The 22,339-nt window shown below is 45.5% G+C and overlaps 1 protein-coding gene across 2 annotated transcripts in view; it reads left to right on the top strand.

The window, feature by feature from the left end:
• Positions 1-22,339, top strand: part of PLXNA4 (plexin A4) — a 488,679-nt gene that overhangs the window by 376,835 nt on the left and 89,505 nt on the right. For both annotated transcript variants that reach the window (XM_065829757.2, XM_071803541.1), the window contains exon 10: positions 17,653-17,853. In XM_065829757.2, the coding sequence (XP_065685829.1) occupies positions 17,653-17,853 (201 nt within the window). The remainder of the gene's footprint in view (positions 1-17,652; positions 17,854-22,339) is intronic.

The raw sequence follows: 22,339 nt of genomic DNA, 5'->3' as shown, positions 1-22,339 counted from the left end.
CCTGCATTGCCTGCTGGATCTGGTGTCTGTAATGTGTCCCTTCACGTACCTCGAGCCCACGACCCAGGCAAGCCAGTTTACTGGACCAAATGACACAAAGGAGCTGGTGAAGGGTCCAGAGCAGAAATCTGATGGGGAGTAGCTGAGGGACCTGGGGGTTCAGCCTGGAGAAGAGGAGGCTGAGGGGAGACCTTCTCGCTCTCTGCAACTGCCTGAAAGGAGGTTGGAGCCGGGGGGGGTTGGTCTTCCAAATAACAAGTGACAGAATAAGAGGAAACAGCCTCAAGTTGCACCAGGGGAGGTTTAGATTGGATATTAGGAAAAACTCGATTCCTGGAAAGGGTTGTCATGCATTGGAACAGGCTGCCCAGGGAAGTGGTGGAATCACCATCCCTGGAGAGATTTAAAAGACATGTAGATGAGGTTCTTAGGGACATGGTGTAGTGCCAGTGTTAACAGGCCAACTTGATGATCCTGAGGATCTCTTCCAACCAAAATGATTCTATGATTCTCTCACAAATGTGTAGTGTCTTCACACTCCCGTGGCATCCTCCGTTCCCTCCCACCCCTTCGTTACGTGCTGGTTGAGATGTCCTGAAGCAGACATCCTGAACTGCTGTGGCATTGAGACAGGCCATAAATATTCATAAGCAGGGAGGGTTGCCAGTTATTCATCTACCAGGATTCAACATTTGCTGTAAACCTGCTGGAAAACTTACTGAGGACCTGTATAGTCTTGACACCCTCTACTCCATGGTGAAGTGGTGCAGGAAGACAACCCAGGGTTCAGCTCTTCTGCTTGGCTCGGCCAACCAGACAGGACCTACTCCTTCACATGGAGCCTTGACAGAGTTTGGCCAGTCCTGTTGGCCATAGGTCTCTGTGTTTTCTACTTCAGGAACTGGAGACACCTCAACCTATTGCTCAGGTGGCATTACCTGGGACACTCTGTCTCAGCTTCCTGCTGTTTAATGCCACCACCATTTATCTACTCTGGTAGACTCCTCTGGTGCGTCTCATGTACCGAACACAGGACTCACCTTCTCAGTTCTCAGTAACCCCCTCCACAAAACGAAGGGCCTACAAATCACAGTGTAACTCCTCCCTCAAGCTATATCACATCCCTGGTATTTCGGACACTTGCTTCCATAAGAAAGGAGATCACGAGAAGTTCTGTGTCATCCCAGTTCCTTAGAAGAGAGATGGGATTGGCACAGCCCCAGTCTTTCTCTCTGCCAAGGTCCTGGTTTGAAGAACTGGGAAGGAGGAGGTGGACTCATTGTCGCCTCTCATTGGGTTTCTTTCTTTCTGAAAGGTATAATCTTCAGACTAGGAGACAGCTCTGATTTTTGGGGAGATTCCTCTTTCTCTCTTCTATCCCCTTTAACAGAGGATTTCGTACGGAGTTTCAAATACTCCCCCTCTGATCTTGCAAAGCTGCTCTGTGTGATCTGCAAGGCAGCAGGGAGAGACACAAACCTGACCTCAGAGGACAACTATTGATCTACAAGGCAATGATAGCATCGTGTGACACACCTGTGTCACTTTGGTCACTGCTGATGAGGGTGGCAGCCCTCTTGGTTTCTGCAGCAAGATCATTTCTGGGCACCAAACTCTTTCCCATGGGAGACAACATTTGGCACTCAGTTGCTCAGCTCAGGAGCTGGTTTTGTCGTCTGCTGCACAGAAGAAACATTTCTCAGCACCGGAATGACTGGACAATATCTGCAAGAATAATGGTCTTGCAAAACTCAAAACTTTCAGAGATGCTTTCTGCCTAACAATGTGAGAAATGCCCTCTAGCTTCAGGGTCCTTCTCATTGCTGTCCATGTGTTTGTGGCCCTCAAGGACACTAGGGGTGGGGACGGATGGCATCTCAAGTGCATTCTGACAAACACAGATTTACATTTCTTCTGTGATTGCAAAGGTTTTGTCAAATGGCACTTAGAACAAATGTTACAGATATCTCCCACACTTCTCTTGAGAAGCCATCTTCTCAGTGACTCATCTCACTGAAATTTCCACTGTCTATTTTGTTACTTTAACCTTTAACTCTTTCCTTTTCTGTCCTGTACCATTGCCTATTCATCAAGTGGGTTCTTTGAACAAAAGAAGCTGTTTGGTGTCCCAAAGCCAACTCTGGCTCTTCACTGCCCATCCAGACTTCCACCAGTTCCCAATGACATAACATGACTCAAAAGGTGAAAAGCACCAAGTGCCATTTCCAGCCTTGCAGATGACATCTTCAGTAGTGCTCAAAACATACCATCACCTTGAGTGGCCCTATTTTTACTGTCCTTCCATCTCCTTCTGCAATCCTCCTTTCCATTCTTTCCTCTACAAGCACTTGGTCCCCAGGAGGATGAGGAGGGGAAGTGTTTGCTATCATCCAGGCATCAGCAGGTCTCGAGCAGGTCCTGATGGGAAATTGTGCAACCAGCCTGGGATGGTTGGACCATCCCATTAGCAGTCCTTCCATGAGCCTGCTGAGCAGATTAATGTGGCCAGCTTCCAGGATCGTACGGTCTGATTGCACCAAGAGACTCTTTGCCACGCAAACAAATATTGGTGTTACTCTGTCATACGGACTGGTGCCAGAAACTCCTTCCCTCTGTAATCGTCATTGCTGGCATGCCAAGCCCTCTCTCTTCTCCCATGCTATGACCTTCACCATCTCTTACTGATACACCCACCTTCAGGTGATGTTTTTCTCTCTTTGCCTGTACAGCATCTTGCCATTGTGCTGGCTGAGGCTCCCCCCTCTCCATCTGGCCTGGACTGCAAATGGATCAATTGAGTTGGTACTCATCACCCCCGAACCCGCCTGGAGCACTTTGGAGAGAGGCTTTTGCCCTTGTGTACTTCTGACTCCACCATTTTCTTAACACATCTCAAAAGTTTTGAGGTTCCCATGTGCTTACCTGACTTTCTTTCAGATCTTTTTCATATGGCCTGAGGAGATCTTGGGGTTTTTTTTTTACGTTTTTATTTCTTGTAGTATGAGTTGCTGATTAATGCAGAGTGCAGGATTTGAGACACGTCCAGTGGGACAGCAGAAAGGCTTTGGCCATGACCCACACTATCCAGAAGATAAAATTCAGTTTCTATCTGTACAGCCTGTGATCCACCATCCAGGGAGGCCTTTGGTGGATAGTTGTGATCAGTCAGCCCCAAACTGGGACAGGGCAGCTGTCCTACCACCACCTGGCAAAATTAAACCAGAGATGGAGAAAGGACAGAAAAAGCACATCCCTTGTTGTCAACAAGGACCCACGACTTTCTTATTTGTCACTTGTCAAGTGCTCGGTGAATCAGCTCGGCCCATATTAGAGCTGAATCAACTAGTTTGGGAGCCTTGGGAAAGCCCTTGTTTGCTCCTGGTGAAGAAACTCCAGTGTGGTCATAAAGCAAGAGTATTTATGATTATGGCACTGAACTCAGTCAAATAGGGTTGACGATGTCTCGGGATGATTTGCGACTGAAATACTTCACCTTGGCGTATAATTTCCCTTTACAGCAGGTTTTCGAAAGCCAGGTCCACTAGCTTGAAATATACTGAGCGACTTCTTGCTTTATAAAGGGCAGCTGATATTATTGCTATTGAGGGCAGGAAGGGAAAGTATGAGGAAAAAAATATATATTTTAATACTGAAATGGATTGTTGCAGTTGTTATTTTTCCAAAGAGAGCTAGCCAAAAGCCGAGAGAGTTATTCTCAAAGATAGAGGGGAACAGAACAAGCTTCTGTTTTTTTTCTTAGCCATCCTGTCTCTGCCTTTGACATTTGTTTTTGACTGTAGCTAAAGTCGTAGTGCAGCCTTAGCGTTGCGCCTCCAAACATCACATTACAGCCTTACACACCATGACTTTAACCCTTATTTACTTGACACAATCACCAAGTAAGAGAGTTCAGCCGTTTTCTTCTTTAAATGGGCAAGGCAGTCAACAAGTAGTGGAGGGAAACTGAGGCACAGAGGAATGAAAAAAATTGATCTCAGGATCTCCACTGTTTTAGAAGCTGCAGAAGCAACACCTCTCTCTCCTGATACCTATTACCCAATACATCTGATTGCATTGTCCGTCTCGTCTTTGTGCATACCTGCTCTGATCCAGCAGGGTAGTTTTCATGTCAGTGTTTCATAGACATCTGTACAAGGCTGGGTAAGCTGGGGTAGCCTGCTTGAGTTGATGGGATAAAGAATTAAGTCTTCTTTTGTGCCGCCTTCTTCTCTAAGATGAACACTATCTTGTTCTGGGCCTTGCAAGGATTTTAGCTTTGTGTGGGGAAAGAAAGAGGGAAAAAATGGCAAAAGCCAAAAGCAAGCCTAGATAACAAATCTGTTATCCGCTGGTTTCAAAAGATACATAATAATTTAATTACCTTGAAGAAGGTTTTCGTCTTTCCCTGCTCAGCCCATTTGCATGTACGTGTGTTTTTTTTCCTCTCCCAAACAAGCTTTTTATTAAAAGGATTTTCATCTGCTGCCTAAAATGAGAACAGAAGAGAAGATCTTGCACCAAAGTGTTTTATGTCGACTTGTACGTGCTAATGACAGTAAAGCCCACATAAAAGAAACAACTGCTTCAAATATTAATTTGTCAAAAGCGATGGAAAGCCGTGTGAGCCGCATGCTGGTGAGCAGCTGCTGAGGAGCAGAGCATCAGTTCACCCAGCCCTTGCTTGTGCCTTGTGCTGAATGCAGAGTTGTACTGGCGACCTCTCCAGTGGAGAGCACTGATTTAGCTCTGACTGGCCTCTTGTCCTTCTTGGGGATGTCATTTGTGGGAAATGAGGAAGAATGGAGGGGAAAAAAGAAAGCAGGGAGTGGTAATGACAGCTCAACCTGAACTTGCAGACACCTAGTAGCCAGTTGGACAATGTCTTTAATAACACCCTGTAGCTTCTAATCAGCCCTGAAGCGATCAGGCAGTTGGACTAGATGATCACTGTAGGTTCCTTCCAAGTGGAATATTCTGTTCTGTTCCATTCTGTTCTGCTCCTCTATGTGAGTCTCTTCTCTCAAGTAACAACAGATACGAGGAGATGAAATGGCTTCAAGTTTCTCCAGGGGAGGTTTAGATTGGATATTAGGAAAAATATCTTCCCAGAAGGGGTTGTCAGGCATTGGAACAGGCTGCCCAGGGAAGTGGTGGAGTCGCCATCCCTGGAGGGGTTTAAAAGACACATCGATGAGGTTCTTAGGGACATGGTTTACTGTCAGTGTTGGGTTAATGGTTGGAGTCAATGATCTTGAGGGTCTTTTCCAACAAAAATGATTCTATGATTCTATAATGCTGACTCTTCCTCATCATGGACTTTGTAGTAAGCTCAGCAGTGCCCTTCCCCACCCTGTTGGTGCATCTCAGTCTGGCTCAGGGAGGGCTTTGCCACAGGGTCTCAAAAAGCAGGCAGGTTTCTGAGGCCCCAAAGTTTCCTGCTTTATTTTCTTTGCAAGGTGCAGAAGAAAGCACCATGCCCACCTCCTCCCAAAATGCACCCTGATGGGAATGCCTGAGTGGCTGCACTGGGGAGGAGGTAGAGGAGCTGCTGGGCTATGAGGTCATGGCATGGTCAACTCCTTGCTCCCTTGCAATGGACAAACCTTCTGGTGATGCAACTTCAGCTGTTACTGTGGCAACTGCTCGGTTTCCCTCCCGCTCCGGTTTCCAGCCTCCTTCAACCTGGCCAGAGAGGCAGCTGCTGGAAGCATCAGAATGGGGAGGAGAGAAAACCCATCTCTGCTCAAATTAATGTATCTCTCATTTCTCAGGGACTCTAATAACAGTTACAGCGAGGCCAACACCGAAGTGCTGAATCCTTCCCCGCTCGTGGATTATCCGCTCACTTATCCTGGCACCTGTCTATCATTAAGGGGAGGGGGCGAGGTGTAGTTTCTATGGCAACTGCAGGCAACCTGCTGCCTTCAAGTGCTCCAAGCAGGCAGGGGGACCGGCAGGAGGAGCGAGGGGATCAGAGGCAGCTCTACACAGGCAGCTGCTGCAGGCAGCGGCAGCCACCCCATGCAGATGGGATCTGGCATAGCCATGCATGCATTTCATGGCACCTGCTTTTAAACAGTATGGGGTTTTTTTGGGTGTTTATCATCTATTTAGCTCTTAGAAGTGTTTCCACGCACGTGTGATGGAGTTCAGTCTTGTCAACATCCTGCCCAGAGGGAGGCAGGGGTGATCTGGGAGGAGGCCGTAGCTGATGGTTTAGATCCAGCTGTGGCTCAGGACATCTGGTGATTTGACTTTTCGGGCTGTGGCATTTCAACCCCCATCCACTGTTACAACCTTTTCCAATAAATGTATAAATATTGTGTAGTGGGTAGATCCTCTTCAGAGGGGATGCTTCATAAAATGATGAGAGGAAATTAAACACACAAATTAGAGGTCAGGCAGAAAGCTTTCCCTTTGTTCATGGAGTCCTGCTAGAGCATGGAAATACTGCTCAGAAGTAGTACCAGGTAATGTATAAGGCCAAAGGTTATATATTCAACAGATAAGAGTTTTATTCTTGTCTCTGAGCTGGCTTGGACACGTTCACCTTTCTGTGCCCTTGTTTCTCTCACACCCTCTTCTGATTTGGGTGAGCACTTTCTCTTAATAAGTGCTTGTACAGTACCTGGATCTGTAATCTTGCAGTGGGGGCAGTTCATAAGTCTTTGAGCATGTACAAACAAATTAGATAATTTGCAATTGTTTGCAAGTCATACTGACTTGCGCGGGAGTGAAGAAAAAGATGTAAATCCTGTGTTAAGTGGCTTCTTCTGTTATTTTTTGGGTACCTTTTGTCATCTCTGAGCCTTCCTGCTCCGCAGTCATCCAGCTGGCAGGGGAAATGGCTGGTAACTTGTTCAGTTTCCTCATTCACTTTTAGTAGGATTTCTGATCATTTTGTTGGTGGATCTACAGGAAATCTGTCCCTGGTGCAAGACAGATTATAGAACCATTTTGGTTGGAAAAGACGTTTAAGATAGTAGGTTAACTACTACTGCCGAGTCCACCTCTAACCCCTGTCCCTCAGAACCTCATCTACGTATCAATTAAACCCCTCCAGGGATGGTGACTCCACCACTTCCCTGGGCAGCCTGTTCCAGTGCCTGACAACCCTTTCTCTGAGTAAGTTTTTCCTAGTATTCAATCTAAACTTCCCCTGCTGCAACTTGAGGCTGTTTGTTCTCATCCTGTCACTTACATGGGAGAAGAGACCAACCCCACCTTGCTACAACCTCCTTTCAGATAATTGTAGATGAGGTTATTCAGACAAATTCCCACATCCATCATGTCTCTCTTTGTTGAGATCTCCAACCAAATCATAACAGGAACTGAGAATTAATGGAAAAAGGCCTCCATGTGTGAGGTTCATCCTACTTCAATATACATCTTATTTTCTTTGAGTTTAGCTTCTCCAGCCGTCATAGAGTGATTAATCAAGGACCTGTTCATTTAATTTCTAGGAGCGACTCAGGGAAGTTAGTTTGAATGGAAATACAAGAAGCGTCTGACACTCAATACCATGTCCCTGCTAAAAATTACTCATAACAGTTGGACTGCTCATCTTTGTAATGAAAGATTATTTATCCCACAGGCCAAAGTGATCCCAGAATGCAACAGGGTAATATTCATCAGTCCCCACCAACACAGCACCCTTGAAATAACATCAGGAAAGGCTTATGTTGTTTTGATAGCCTGGCTCAGTGCGATGCCATTGTGATACCTTGAGTGGCTACAGGATTTTTCTTACTATCTAGATGCTTGTTAGGACTACTAGGATCTGTGTGGCACCCTGCAATCTGAGGTGAAGGTAGTTGCTCAAGACCTGGACAGGCTGGAGAGTTGGACGGGGGATAACCTGATGGAATTTAACAAGGGAAAGTGTAGAGTCCTGCATCTGGGCAGGAACAATCCCAAGTTCCAGTATAGGTTGGGGAATGACCTATTAGAGAGCAGTGTAGGGGAAAGGGACCTGGGGGTCCTGGTGGACAACAAGGTGACCATGAGCCAGCACTGGGCCCTTGTGGCCAGGAAGGCCAATGGCATCCTTGGATGTATTACAACGGGGGTGGTCAGTAGATCGAGAGAGGTCCTCCTTCCCCTCTACTCCGCCCTGGGGAGACCCCATCTGGAATATTGTGTCCAGTTCTGGGCCCCTCAGTTCAAGAAGGACAGGGAACTGCTGGAGACGGTCCAGCGTAGGGCAACCAAGATGATTAAGGGAGTGGAGCATCTCCCTTATGAAGAAAGGCTGAGGGAGCTGGGGCTCTTTAGTTTGGAGAAGAGGAGACTGAGGGGTGACCTTATTAATGTTTATAAATATATAAAGGGTGAGTGCCACGAGGATGGAGTCAGGCTCTTCTCAGTGGCAAACAATGATAGGACAAGGGGCAATGGGATCAAGCTGGAACACAAGAGGTTCCACTTAAATTTGAGAAAGAACTTCTTCTCAGTGAGGGTAACAGAGCACTGGAACAGGCTACCCAGGGAGGTTGTGGAGTCTCCTTCCCTGGAGACATTCAAAGCCCGCCTGGACACCTTTCTGTGCGACCTCACCTAGGCGTTCCTGCTCCAGCAGGGGGATTGGACTGGATGATCTTTTGAGGTCCCTTCCAATCCCAAACATACTGTGTGATACTGTGAAAGACAATCCCTCATTCAGACTTAGTGTGGGGTGGTGGCCTGTCTCTGAAGCAGAAAGATTTTGCTGTTCTCCATCAGCTGCATTCACTGCTCTGGACATGTAAGCTTTTGGGACCTGGCCAAGGAAAAACATTCTCAGGATGTTGAAGCTGCAGATAAGAGGTAACGCTGGAGTGTGTCTCCTGTCCTGCTTGGGGCATCTCCAGCAGGCTGAGCCCAGACCCTCCTTCTCTTCCTTGGCTTTGCACATGAATCCATTTGCTTTGGCTTGGATGTTATCTCATGCTGTCATGGATCTTGGTGAGAGGGAGGATGACAGGAGCCATGATATCATTGTCCTGACCTTCCCACTGTGGAAGCCAAAGTAATGTGTCTCTCTGGGCTTCTGTCCTGGTTTCCAAAGGAAGCAGGATTGCGTCAAGATGGCCTGTGTGTGCACCTCCGTTCCATCTGTTACTCTGTCTGCTGTGTTGACTTCTGAATCCATCAACCATTCTGGGCCATTCTTAGTTGGGCCAAAGTCTGGAGCTCCCAAAGATACCAAGTTCCTGCTAACTTTGTAAAAATGGGCTGCATTACAGGAGAAACAGGCTTTCATCCATCTCTTAGGAAGGAAACGCTACAGCTTGGGCTCAGTCTTTGTTAAACACAGAAATCCCCATGTGAGAGTGTTGTCATGACAATTCCTGTCGCTTCTGAGGGAGTGTTGGTTGGAGAATGTCCTTTACATGTGCGATACCCATTTGTGGGTAATAGCTTTGTTGGGGACCAACATGCTGGTGTCATTAGTACCTACGTGGAGGAGCAGTAAGGGATACTATTGCAATATTCAAAATTTTTTAGCCTCACTGGGCTGCCAGGGTGCCATGCATGGATGTGCAGTGCTTTGGTATACAAGGAAAGTCTTCTGAACTTCAGATGGAAGTCCTTACAGAGGGACAGAAGGCTGGCTAGGCAGAAGGATGCCAATTTTTATAGTAATAATTAGAGAATTAATTCACTACTGCTTGATAGGCTGCTTATGCTCTGCTCAGTGCTCTCCATGGCTTTGCACAATCCAGTTTAACTATGTTTTATTCTGAAGGGCTGTTTTACCTAACCAGAGTTGTGGTTTTTTTAGCAAATTACAGACTTCATCTCTGTAAATACATGGTTACCTTGTCTCTTGCATGTACTCCACCTTCTTCCATGCACACATTCATATTTCTAGTGATTTCAAAACCAGGCAGTTACTCAGGAAAAACAAGAACTGGAAATTCTTGCATGTTTCCAGCAGCCCTACTCATTTGAACAGATGTACCTAATGATACAATCATCTACTATTTTTGTCACTAGTCCACTCCCTTCATCCAGTGACCAGAAGGCTCCTGCTCTCTGGATCATTACTTTTCCTTCTCAGAGTGTGTCAGAGCAGCAAAGGGCTGAAAGAAAGCTAACTTTGTGTCTCTATTTAAAAAAGATAAATGTGACACTTGGATAATTATGGCAACCTGACCTTGATCCTCGTGAAATAATGGACCAGATGAGAAAAGCTCTATTAATAAAGAATTAAAGGAGAGTAAGATCATTATTGTTGATCAGCAAAGATGTGTGGACTGACTTCAGAGATAGAATAGTCCTAGGTCGGGGATCCAGCTCTCAGCAGACCAGGGTCAATTCTCAGTGTTGCCTACATGACCTTGGGGGAGTCACTTTGCTCCCAATCAATGGGATTCAGCAGCGAGCCATGTGAGAGGAGGTTAGTTTTTATATCTTAATTTAGCTTCTGATTTTTGAATAGCTGCTTTCTGGTGATCAGCATCACTCATTGTTCTCCAACCTTCAAAACACTGATGCCACGGACCCAAGAGGCTGTGGCAGCCAAGCTAATGATCTGCTATTGATCTGTTGGTTCCCTCCATCAGTGGGATCTGTATGCTGATCTACACATTGAGGTATGTAGCTACTAGAGTGGCCAGAGCTTCAACAGGACCAAATCTCTTTTACAGACTGATCACCAGCACCCAGGGCAAGTACCTTTTCCCAGGCACCAGCATCACTCGCAATATTGGATAAAAGAGGGATGGTATTTCCTCCTGAGTGCATTGAAGACTTTTAAGTAGAAAGGAGTCACCAGAAGTAACAGCGATGCAAGGACTCAATTACTCCTTTGTTGTCTCTGCAGATGTTTACACTTCCCATAAATCCTGTTGCTTTCTCCTCATCAGCTACCTTTAAAGTTCTGAGCATTTTCTTCTTGTATTATTACTTTTGCTGTGCCAATAAATAAGCACACCATCAATCAAACTAACAACATTGTAAACTTAGGAAGTGCAGATAAAATATATGGTGCATTAAAAAATTCTTTGACCGGGTGAGCTTTTTTGTAGCTGGTTTGATTGCTGCTGGTGCCGATGTAAATTTGGGGGAAGTATATCCAGGAATTTATGGAGCTTGGAATCCTGCCTACAAAGCATTGACCTGATTCCACTTTATAACCTAATAACGTTCCCCAGCACTGTTCGTGTAAATTTTAAATATAATTTTATGATGCTAAGAATTAGTGGTGTAATAATGTAAACACAACATGGACTGTAACTCACCCCGTCCCTTCCTGCACTGGGAGCGCCAAACTCCTTCTCCAGATTATCCTGGGGCTGGGAATTTGTGCAAGAACTTAAAAGTGATTCATTGAAGGAACCACCTTGTCATCCCTGGAGCCCAAAGCCCTCTGTTTGCAGCAGAACAGAGTAGCTGCTAAACTCTCATCTGCATCTTTTGTTTTGTTGGTTGCTTGCCTATTTTTCCTCTTTTTTTCCTCTTCCTTCCTTTTCTTTCTCTTCCTCTGTTTCATTTTGATTTTTAATGTTCTTTAATCTAATCTAACAGAGCATCCAGATGCTGTGGTCTGGGTATCTTTATAAAGACTCAATCTCTTTCTCTCAAATCTTACCCTCTTGACTTGATTACAGCACAGAGTGGGAGGGTGACAAAACCACAGGGGACACAGGGAAAATGGTACATTGTATCTCAGCAGAGCAAACGAACGAGGGACATTATGTATTTACATAATGTATGAGTAAATAACAATCTGAGTATCATTTCTTGTGTGGTCACAAAGGGCTTGAGTAAGTTATGATCCTGTGCTGCTTTTGACAGAGATAATTTTCTTCATGGTAGCTTGTGTGGGGCTATGTTTTGGATTTGTGCTGTAAACAGTGTTTGTGATACAGGGTTGTTTTAGTTATCTCTCTGAACAGTGTTTACACAGAGTCAAGGCTTTTTCTACTTCTAAGACCACCCCGCCAGTGAGTAGGCTGGTGGTGCACAAGGAGTTGAGAGAGGACACAGCCAGAACAACTGACTCTATCTGACCAAAGGGATATTCCATATGATATGACAATATTCTCAATATATAAAGCTAAGGGGAGAAGAAAGAAGGGGCGATGTTCAGAGTTATGGTGTTTGTCTTCCCAAGTAACTATTACACATGATGGAGCTATGTTTTCCTGGAGATGGCTGGACACCTGCCCGCTGATGGGAAGTAGTGAATGAATCCCTTGTTCTGCTTTGCTTGTGTGTGAAGCTTTTGTTTTACTTGTTAAACTGTCTTTATCTCAATCCACATGATTTCTCATTTGTACTTTTCTGATTCTCTTCTCCATCGCACCACAGAGGAGTGAGCGAGTGGCTGTGTGGTGATTAGTTGGCATCTGGGGTTAAACCACAATAGTCCCCATTGAAGTTCACTTTGTGATCATGTTCCTTCCTGACAAGATGGCTTGGATAAGGCACAAAGATGGTTGCAGAATGAAGCATATTTAAAAGAAAGTCTGAAGTTGAGGATGAATAAATTAATTTTGATGGCAGGAGAAAAGGGAGCAGGATGATTTGAGATGAATAGTGGTGGAACTGGTGATGGCAGCTATGCCTTGTCTTGAATAGAGGAGACTTCTACTCTTCTGGGAAAGGAAGAGTGAGAATCCGTTGCCAAGAGTTGAGTGTATCTTACTAAACATGCCTACAATGCAGTCAGCAATAGATGAGCTCTAGGTTCCTTCTGTAGGAAGCGGAGATCCAGTCAATGCTACCAGGGATTGTGAGGGAGCAGTATGAAGGAAAAGTGGGAAAGCTTCCCTCATCTGAATGCTCTGGATGACAAGGGATGCATTGGGGAAGACAAGTGAACTGAGACACCAATGTAAGGTGGAGACTGTTGATAGGTAGGTGTGCCATTGTATTAAACCCTCAGGGATGTTCTACCTGTTACCATGTGAGATGTCTAATAGTTAAAATAGATGAGACCCATTTCCCTTTGGAAAGTGGGAAACACTTTGATGAGACTTGGGCTCATGATACTCACCATAAACAGGGGCAGAGTGTGAAACTGTACAAAATAAGTTTAGGAAAAACGTGATTTCACAAGACTGTGAAAGACCCTGCAAGCTTCAATCCTAGGAGAGGATGATAACTCAGAGTCTCTGGTTGGTCTCCAGCTTTGACTGGAAAATAGCACGGTGGAATCCCCAAGAAACTGTAACTGTATATATATATGTATGAAGCACCATAAAGGAACCAAACTAATTAGTTCAGGGCTAAAACCACATAGCCTCAGAGAGGTTTCATCACCCTCTTCAGCAGAACTCTCGTGATGGCTCTCACTGGGGGTTCACTCAGATATTGCTGTGATGAAGGCCCTAACACATACATGAGAGAAAAGGAGAGAAAGGGTTCTCATATATCTGTGACTTCATTATTTCTGCAAGCTACAGCAAAACACATTTGCAGGCATTCTACGAGGAGTTATAAATAAGGAAAATTAAGCTACCATCGACCCAATGAGTACAGCTCATTTCACGTGGTGTTTTCGCTGCAAAGCTCTCTGACTTGATAACTGGCAAAATTTGGTGATTTGAGGTGTGCATCGCTGCTGATACGAGTAATTGGCAAGGGTGGAGGATATTATTTTAAAAAGACTGACTCATTTGAAAGCATTTAAGGAACAGAATGAAACTAGACATGCAAAATGAATCAACAAGAGCCCGCTTTCAGATGTGTCGTCCTGGTATAGATTAAACTGCATTTTTGCTCTGGAATCTGAACCAGCTCCCTTTAGAATCAGGAGGAAGGCTTAATTTATTATATACCAAATACAAAAAGGGTGGGATTGTGCCCTCCATTGGTACAGTTGTTGACTGTGGATGATTTTAGTTCTCATACATCATGTGAAAACTGTCCTTTTCCAACCAAGGTGACGTCCATTGCAAAGGAAGGGTGAAAAGAAACTGCTTCCACTGGAAAATTCCCATGATAACTCTTTTTTAAGGATGTTTCCACTTTGGTACTTCTGCAGGGTCTACCTGCCTGACCAGGCACCCAAAACATGGTTTGAATTCAAACCCAGAGCCTGGTCCAAGCTCTGAGGTTTTATGCAGCACATCACCCAATGAAATTGCCTTTTCTCCCCCTGTTTCAATTAGAAAGAACATTAGGTCAATCAGATAAAGCCACATTGGGAGGATTTCCTCTTTATGGTGCTTGCCTCTTCAATTATCTATAATGAACTTCCTCACAGCACTGCAAAGCTTTTTATATGCAAACGAATCCTGTTTTGGGGCTGCCGCAATCACTGCTTGTTAATGAACTTGAAACAAGTGTTATCGGAAAGGTTACAGCACCAGTGGTGGGAGGGGGGACGGGATAAAGCTAGACAAGAAAGACCAGCCTTACAGAGCTGGGATTGGCCTGCAGGTAAGACAGTGGACTATCTCCAAGCCCCATCCTCCAACCCCCTTCAGAAGATATTCTGTTTGACAGACATCAAGCAAAATGCCCGCTCCTGGGAGATGGCTGCTCAGTGGCAGATACGGCTTTCCCATCCTCCCGTCCCACCGATTCCTTCTGCCAATGTTTCTCTCTCTTAGCTCCTATAGCTGAGGAGGAAAAAAAATGAAGTTATTGCCAAGGTCTTTTCTTACGCCAGCAGAAAGAGAGAAAGCTGATTGAGAGGCCTCAGGACATGTTTGGCAGGTGAAAGGGTAGATTCAGGGGGTATTGAAGCTGTGTGGTCCCAACTGGTATTTACACATGGTATCTGCTGGTGTGATCAGAACTGGAAACTCTCACTCTTATTTTAATATAGGCTAGATCTCCTCCTTCCCCCGTCCTTTGGGTTTTTATAGGTCTAAATAACCCAAGGTTAGATTATGCCTCAGTTTCTCATGCTGAGGAGCTACTTAACCCTGCAATACTGGTGTGCCTTGACAGGGTGGGATCATTGGACTCAAGGTTGAAAAGACTTTCTAGACGGTCCAAACTTGCCCTTTTGTCAAGATAAACACTTATATGACAGTTTAACCATTGTGTTTCAGCATTAGTAGTTCCCTGGGGACATTTAATCATGGGGCAGGACAACAGCAAGAGCAGAGGGTGTTAGAACAGGGTGTAGATCCTTAAGCACTCCCAGGAGTCATAGACAGCATCTTTCCACACCGGCTGTGTCTTGTGTATGACAAGGTATAATGCAACTTTCACTGCTCATATACTCAGCTTCCTGGAGCAAACTCACACATGTCTTCTTGTTAAAATGCTGCTCAGCACCAGAACCATAGAATCATAGGATTATTTTGGTTGGAAGACACCCTCAAGGTCATTGAGTCCAACCATCAACCCAACAGTGGCACTAAACCGTGTCCCTAAGAACCTCATCTGTATGTCTTTTAAACACCTTCAGGGATGGTGGCTACACCACTGCCCTGGGCAGTGTGTTCCAATGCCTGACAAAAAATCTCCAAGACTGCAGAGAATCACAGTGTTAGAGCTCATCACTGCAATGCAGTACCACATGGGCTTGGCATCTGCAATCCTTACAACATCCAGACAACTTAACGTGATGGCCTATTTAGCCTCACTCAGTCCTTGGTAGCACTTATTAAGCTAGGCCTTGTGCTAGAATAGCTCAGGCAAATGACTACCAGACCCAAGATGGTTTACTTCCATCCAGCGCCACTGTGACCTTGCGCTTGGCTGTCCTGGTTCTGGTGATAGACTGGGCAAAGCCAATTGAAGACCATCTACAGCTGTCAAGTCCTTACACCATTGACGTCACCCTGTAAGTGCAGGTGAGAAATCAGGTTGCTCCAAAGGTCTCTTCAGTCTGACATCCCTGCTAGGACAGACATACCCTATTTGGGGACTGATGGATGCTTCTGGACTTCATTGCAGAAACATGTTGGGTGGTTACTAGATTTTCCTCCTGCCCCTGTCCATAGATCATCTCACACCCACAGTGCGATGATTGATGGCTCTTATAACTCTGTTCCTGGTTGGTGTAATTGCAGATGTTACACGTCTAATCCATTTCTTTATCTTCCTAAGCTATTTGCTTCAGTAAGATGCTTCCGCCATCTGCTATAACAAGCTCCCAGGATCTCATAAGCCATAAATTCCATTTTTGAACCTTTCAGTCTCTTTCCCTACTTTCCAGTCCTGGATCAGCCATTTTCCTCCTGCTGTCCCTTGCCCACACCTACAGATTAAACTCATACCTCTTTATGTAAGTTCCTTGTCTCTGCTTGTGCCAACTGGACCTGTCTTTAACATTGGGTGGGACAGGCTGAAATGGTGTTAGTCTGGACTGGACAGGATGGCTGCACCATCATGATGTTGTGGTGCTCTACAGAGAGTAGATGATGTGCCAACTGCAGTGCAGAGAAGAAAAAGAGGGACCAGACTTTCTCTTGGCATCTAGAAGTTGAAAAGATTTAAAAGAGAGGTCAACCAGGCACTCATAAGAGATGAAGACAGTATGATCTCTGAATATGGCATGCTTATGTTTTGTAGCCTGTTACAGTGTTTTCTTTAAGGGGTCCCATTTTATATCAAACTGCCTTGGATTAGTCAAGCAAATGCTGCAGTAATTTCCTAAGGAGTTGATAGCTTCCTAGAATACACGAATTTGACAGCCTGCAGTTGGTGGATCATACTACGGAGAAGCAATGCATTGCTGCTATAACTAAAGCTGTGCAAATTGATGAGATTTCAAATACAGCCTTCTGCATTGCGGCTTTGGGTGCCCAGAACTCTGCATGTGCAAGGGACACACCAAGAGGCACTGGATTAGCAACATTCACTTCACATTGTTCCTTTTGTGAAATGATGGCAAGCCTTTCCTAGGGATCTGCACACATTGTGTAACAGTTTTTTCTTGGGAGCTGGATCAATCTGTAATCAATATTCTGTCCCCTTCTAAGCCAAAACAAACCCTCTTTTTAACAGCCCATACTCTGTAGCTTACAACAGGTCTTGCTGGAGCTGTCTGGATCTGTGGCTTTTGTACAATTGTGTGTTGACTGTTGGGGATGCAAGGAATTATGCTCAGTTTTTTGCTTTATTCACTTCTTATGACCTGGCATTGCAACTGGGCTAAGTCCCTGGAGAGAACACAATCGCTAGGTTCTGAGGGAATATCAGGAAGATGAGCCAAGGGAGGTTTATGTTGGATATTAGGAAAAGGTTCTTCACCCAGAGGGTGCTGGACACTGAACAGGCTCCCAGGGAGCTGTCACAGCCCCAAGCCTGACAGTATTCAAAAAGAGACTGGACAATGTCCTCAGACACACGGTGTGAATTTTGGGGTTGTTCTGTGCAGGGACAGGAGTAGAACTTGATGATCCTTGTGGGTCCCTTCCATCTCAGGACATTCTATGATTCTGTGCTTTCCCACTGCCTGATGAATGGAGTGGGTGCTAAAAAGAGGTGGGTTCCTTGGGTCCTAAACGTTGAAAGTCTGTAGTGAGAGCAAGGCAGATAGGAAAAGATGGTTGGTAAAATAATTCCTTCCTCACCTGTTTATCTGAGCCTTCCTGGTAATGCTCCGTGAATAGCTTTGTACTAGGCTAGGGCCCAGGGAGATGCAAAGACCTCATAATCAGTTGAAGTGAAGTGAGAAGGTTGAGAAGCATCAGAGGACTCCACCTGAGGCTGGGAAACCCATGTGCTGACTTGGCACTTTGTCTTCTTTTTCCCTAGGACTGTCCCCAGCTGCTGCAGGCAGGGAAGATCCTGGTGCCAGTGGAGGTGATCAAACCAATAACGCTGAAGGCCAAGAACCTGCCCCAGCCACAGTCGGGACAACGAGGCTACGAGTGTATCTTGAACATCCAGGGCAACGAGCAGAGGGTGCCCGCCTTGAGATTCAACAGCTCCAGTGTGCAATGCCAGAACACTTCGGTGAGCAAGTCCTGCATGCTTGGGAGAGGTGCAGGGGTCAAGGAGGACCAGGAGTGCCTACAGCACTGTCCAAATGGGATCTGGGGTTGTGTTGCAGCCCTTTTTACTTATTTCCTACCTGATTCCAGCTACAGTCAAGGAAAGGATGGTTGGTAGTTTGCAAACTGCCCTTTTTGGTCTTTAGGTTGCATGGTATCACCACACAGTAGTTGCTTCTGCCCTTGGATCCCACCATTTGGTGATACTGGAGCACCTTAACCATGATCCATAGCCATTATTATCAGCTTAACCTGTCCATATCCTCCCAGTACCATATCCTCATGTGCATTCAAAATGGTTTACAAAGGGATAAGTGTTGTTGTCAACACTGAGAATTAAGGTTATTGTGTGGGGTTTTGGTGATGGGACATATAAAACCACATATAAACAGTTGGAAGGATGCCAACATGTAATGGTTCCAAAGAAGGGTGAGATGCTGAAGACTTGAGTCCAGCCCTTCTCCAGCCATTGACTCATAGTATGACCTTTGGTTAGTCCTTTTGCCTCTACCCACCTTCAATTCCCCATCTGCAGTGCAGGACCAGCCACCCACCTACCAGGGAACCTGCATGAGTCACAGTGGTGTTGTCACCACACCAATGTCAATCTTGAGGTCAAACACTGGCATCTGCCACGAGCCGTCCATGTGTGCAATGGTGGTCTCCCAGCACCGCTTCTCCAGAGGTTTCTCCATGAGATTCGTGTCTCCCAGACATGGGCATTTGAGGCATTCTCATTGCTGCTACTACGCAGTGATTTATTAGTCAAAGAGCTAATTACAGGCTTTAGCCACTTCACTGCAGCTCTGCCACTCCATGACGGGCAGCGCTTGTTAAAATCCGTCACAACATATTCTGCTGCATTAAGCAGCATGCTGAAGTTCACAGGGAGTTCACACATTTTACGATCTGTTGCAAACGTGCAACTTCCCAGTGACACTCTTGTATTTATTCCTTTCTCCCCCTTCCTCCCTCTGATTTTGAACACTGGCTAGTGGCCTGTGGCCACCTGGCTTTGAGGTTTCACATAAGAAAGCATTGCATTTAAAGTGAAAGTCTGGGGCTAAAGGGTGTCATATGGCCCCAGACAAAGTCTATATATGTGTCCAAAAAAGTCTTAGCAGGGAAAGTAGCAGCCACCCTTGGGTGGCAGGGCTGAGTCTCAGGCTAATGTCAAGTCACTCCATGACCTTACTGCTGTGTGATGTCTGTAGGATGCCTGTCCCATGTTTGATGGCGGCCCAGGTGGATCTTTCCCTTCTCCGGGGAGAGAAACTTATTTTGGAATAAACTCAACTCTTTTCTATCCTGTTTTCTGGCTCCTCTCTCTTTTTCCCTCTCCCTCTCCTTCTGCCTCTCGTTCTCCATCTCCTTCTCTCTTTCTCTCTCCTCTTTTCTTCTCCTTTCTTCCCTTTTCTTTTGAAGGCACATTGACTCTCTGATTTGAGTTATTATTTCTTTTTTCTTTTTTTCTTTCTGAGAAATGTTATTGCATTGTTGCTCTGAATTTGCCAGACACCGAGAGAAAGAGATGTGGAAGGGAGAGCCAGACAAAAAAAGCATTCGCAGATACAAAAAGGGAACAGAGATGCCCTGGCTCTGTTTGAGCAGGTGGCAGAGGACACAGACAATAGGGAAGGAGTGCTGTAGATACGTTTCCATCATGATTATTTCTTTTCCTGCCAGAATTATCATTTAGTCTGGAGCCGCTGTGATACAATGAGACTCTGCTTCGAGGGTCACCTGGCTTTAGAAACAGCCGTATGGGCTTGTTTGCAAAATCAGTCAATCCCCTTCGACAGAACTTTTTACTCAGCAGAGTTGCTGGATGAGGCGCTGAACGTAGCACCTGCATTGCAGGCTTGGAGAAGGTCCAAAGGAGGGTGGGAGGATGTGTTGTGATGGTGTGTCCCTGAAGAGATGCTATCCTGCCAACAGATCTTTCTGTTGATGATGCACGCTAGACTTAGCAATCTTTTTTGGCTTGTTTTCCTTCATAAGTCTCAAGTTCTGCCCCCCTCCCATCAAACACCAGGCACCGAAGAGCTCAAATTCAGCTCTGGCAGAATAATTTCTGCAAAATGCAGGAGTTTTCCTGCTTTCACAAAAGACAGGATCAAGAAAAAGCTGTAACTCTTGCTCTCCACTGCCTGGTGCCGCAGGATTTATTACCAGGGTAGCTGAGATCAGACCCATCTCAGACAGGTCCTTTTCTAAATGGCTCCAACTCCAGTTAAGAGATGTTATAAGGACACCCAGGTGGGACCATCCTATCTGGCGGTCTGTCAGTAATGCCATATCCAGCACTGATGGTGCTCAGTCCAGTCAATAGCCAGCTCTGTCTCTCCCCCTATCTTTCCTTGGAGATATTTCACTTGATAACAGCAATAAGTCACTGCAAGCAGCACGCTTCGGGACAATTATTGTTCTTGTCAAGTGGTTTGAGACTCCCAGCTCTAGGCTTTGTCCTCTATCACACCACCCAAGGCATGCAATTATCACTCAGAGAGACCCTGCCTGCCATTCCTTATTGCACTTATGATAGCTCTGCCGACAGTCTGGGCACAAGAGTGATGGGAGGAAATGAAAAGGAGGAGAGCTAAGAAGGCATATAAATAAGTAAGTAAAGATGTCAACAGGAATGACTGAAATTGCTAGATCTATTAGGGCAGAGAGCAATTTCCCCAGTGGGAAGTGGTGGGATCACCAGCACTTGAATGATGAGGACAGAGTTTTTTTAGCAGGGCCTATTGGGATAGGACAAGGGGTGATCGTTTGAAACTAAAAGAAGAGACATTCAGGTCAGACATGAGGAAGAAATTTTTTACACTGAGGGTGGTGAGAGCCTGGCCCAGGTTGGCCAGAGAGGTGGTGGATGAACCATCCCTGCAGACATCCCAGGCCAGGCTGGACGGGGCTCTGAGCAACCTGAGCTGGTGAAGATGTCCCTGCTCATGGCAGGGGTGGCACTGGATGAGCTTTTAACATCCCTTCCAACCCATGCTACTCTATGATTCTATGAAATCAGCCCAATATATGTAGCCTTTGGCATGAGTAATAGGGAGGTAGGTGAGAGATGACCCTGTCATGATCATTGCCACTATCTGCTTTAATGACTAAGCCCAAATTCTTGCTTGGTGTGAGCCTGCCCACTGCCTGGCCTTGGCATACACAGACAGCACACACCGATTTCTAGCAGCAAAATCCCTGCTGATAATTCTCTTCAAGTCCTTCACAGGTCTGTGCATCGTGAGACCTGAGGTGGTACAGCTCAAAGTGCTGCGTAACTTAGGGACAGGAGGAGCAAATATGTTATATTTGTCACATCATGGTACTCAAGCAAAAGATTTCAGTGGCATTTGACTCCATGGTGCGGCTCACACAGTGGAGGGAGTGATCTAAAAAATATAAAAAGGAAAGCAAAAAGAAAACTGAGCTGGGAAAAATAAAGAGCTATTCACAGAAATTGTAGGAAAACACAGTTACGGAAGGAAGGCAAGAACGGGGCTGTGAGATGTATATTCACATCTTGATTATTGAGATGCATTATTATTAATGTACATGCAAATATCGCAGAGAAACCCAAGTCATGATTTGGGCTCTATTGTCCTGGGTGATACCCAGACATAAAAATTCAGTCCCAGCTCTGGGAAGCAAAAAGTCCAAGGAGACAAGATGACTGTGGGCAAGAAGTTTTCTGCCTATGATTTATGGCTGGAAAATTGATGCAAGGAGGAATTAAATTATTTGCACAGGATCACGTAAGGAGTTGGTGGCAGAGCCAGATATAGGAGTCAATCCCCAGACCTGAGCTCTAATCACAAGCATTGTTTTTTGTACTGTCAGGGAAAACAGACTAACACCAAAATACTGCTAAAATGCTGTTTGTCTGCAGATGTTTCCCTGCTGTCGGACATACTTGAAGTACAAGGGGGAAACATTGTGTTGGTTTATCATCCTACGTGTGCCCAAACCAAACTACCAAAGGGCTTTACCTGTGATACAACATCCCAGCAGGATGCAGCAAGAGCTCAAGCATGGCTGTGGATTTGCACAAACCACATAGCTCAGAGGTCTGGGAAGCTGAGTTTCTTTAACTCAGGGTGCCTGTAGAATGGGATGCCCAGAGGAGCCGGGAATTTGTAGATCTCTGAAATGCAAAGTATCTTTCCACAAAGGCAGCTAATGTTTGCATAGCTGATAGCTGTGATTGAGCAGCCATCCTCTTGGCCCAGGGACAGAGAACTTCCAGTAGACAGTCAATGTGTTTATAGTAGCTTGCATATAATATATTAAACTGATAACAACATGGCAAAATGGCCAAGTTTTGTGAGGGGTTCAGCCCACGTTGCAGGAGGATCTGATAAAGGTGAAAAGTTTAAGAGACAAAGAACTGGTACCTTGGATCTGAAAAGACACTGCTCTGTTCTGTGAATTGCAACAGCTCC

Source organism: Patagioenas fasciata, chromosome 1, assembly GCF_037038585.1.
Source record: "Patagioenas fasciata isolate bPatFas1 chromosome 1, bPatFas1.hap1, whole genome shotgun sequence".
NCBI lineage: Eukaryota > Metazoa > Chordata > Aves > Columbiformes > Columbidae > Patagioenas > Patagioenas fasciata.
Note: the sequence above shows the minus strand (reverse complement) of the source record. Positions and strands in the feature narration are given on the sequence as shown.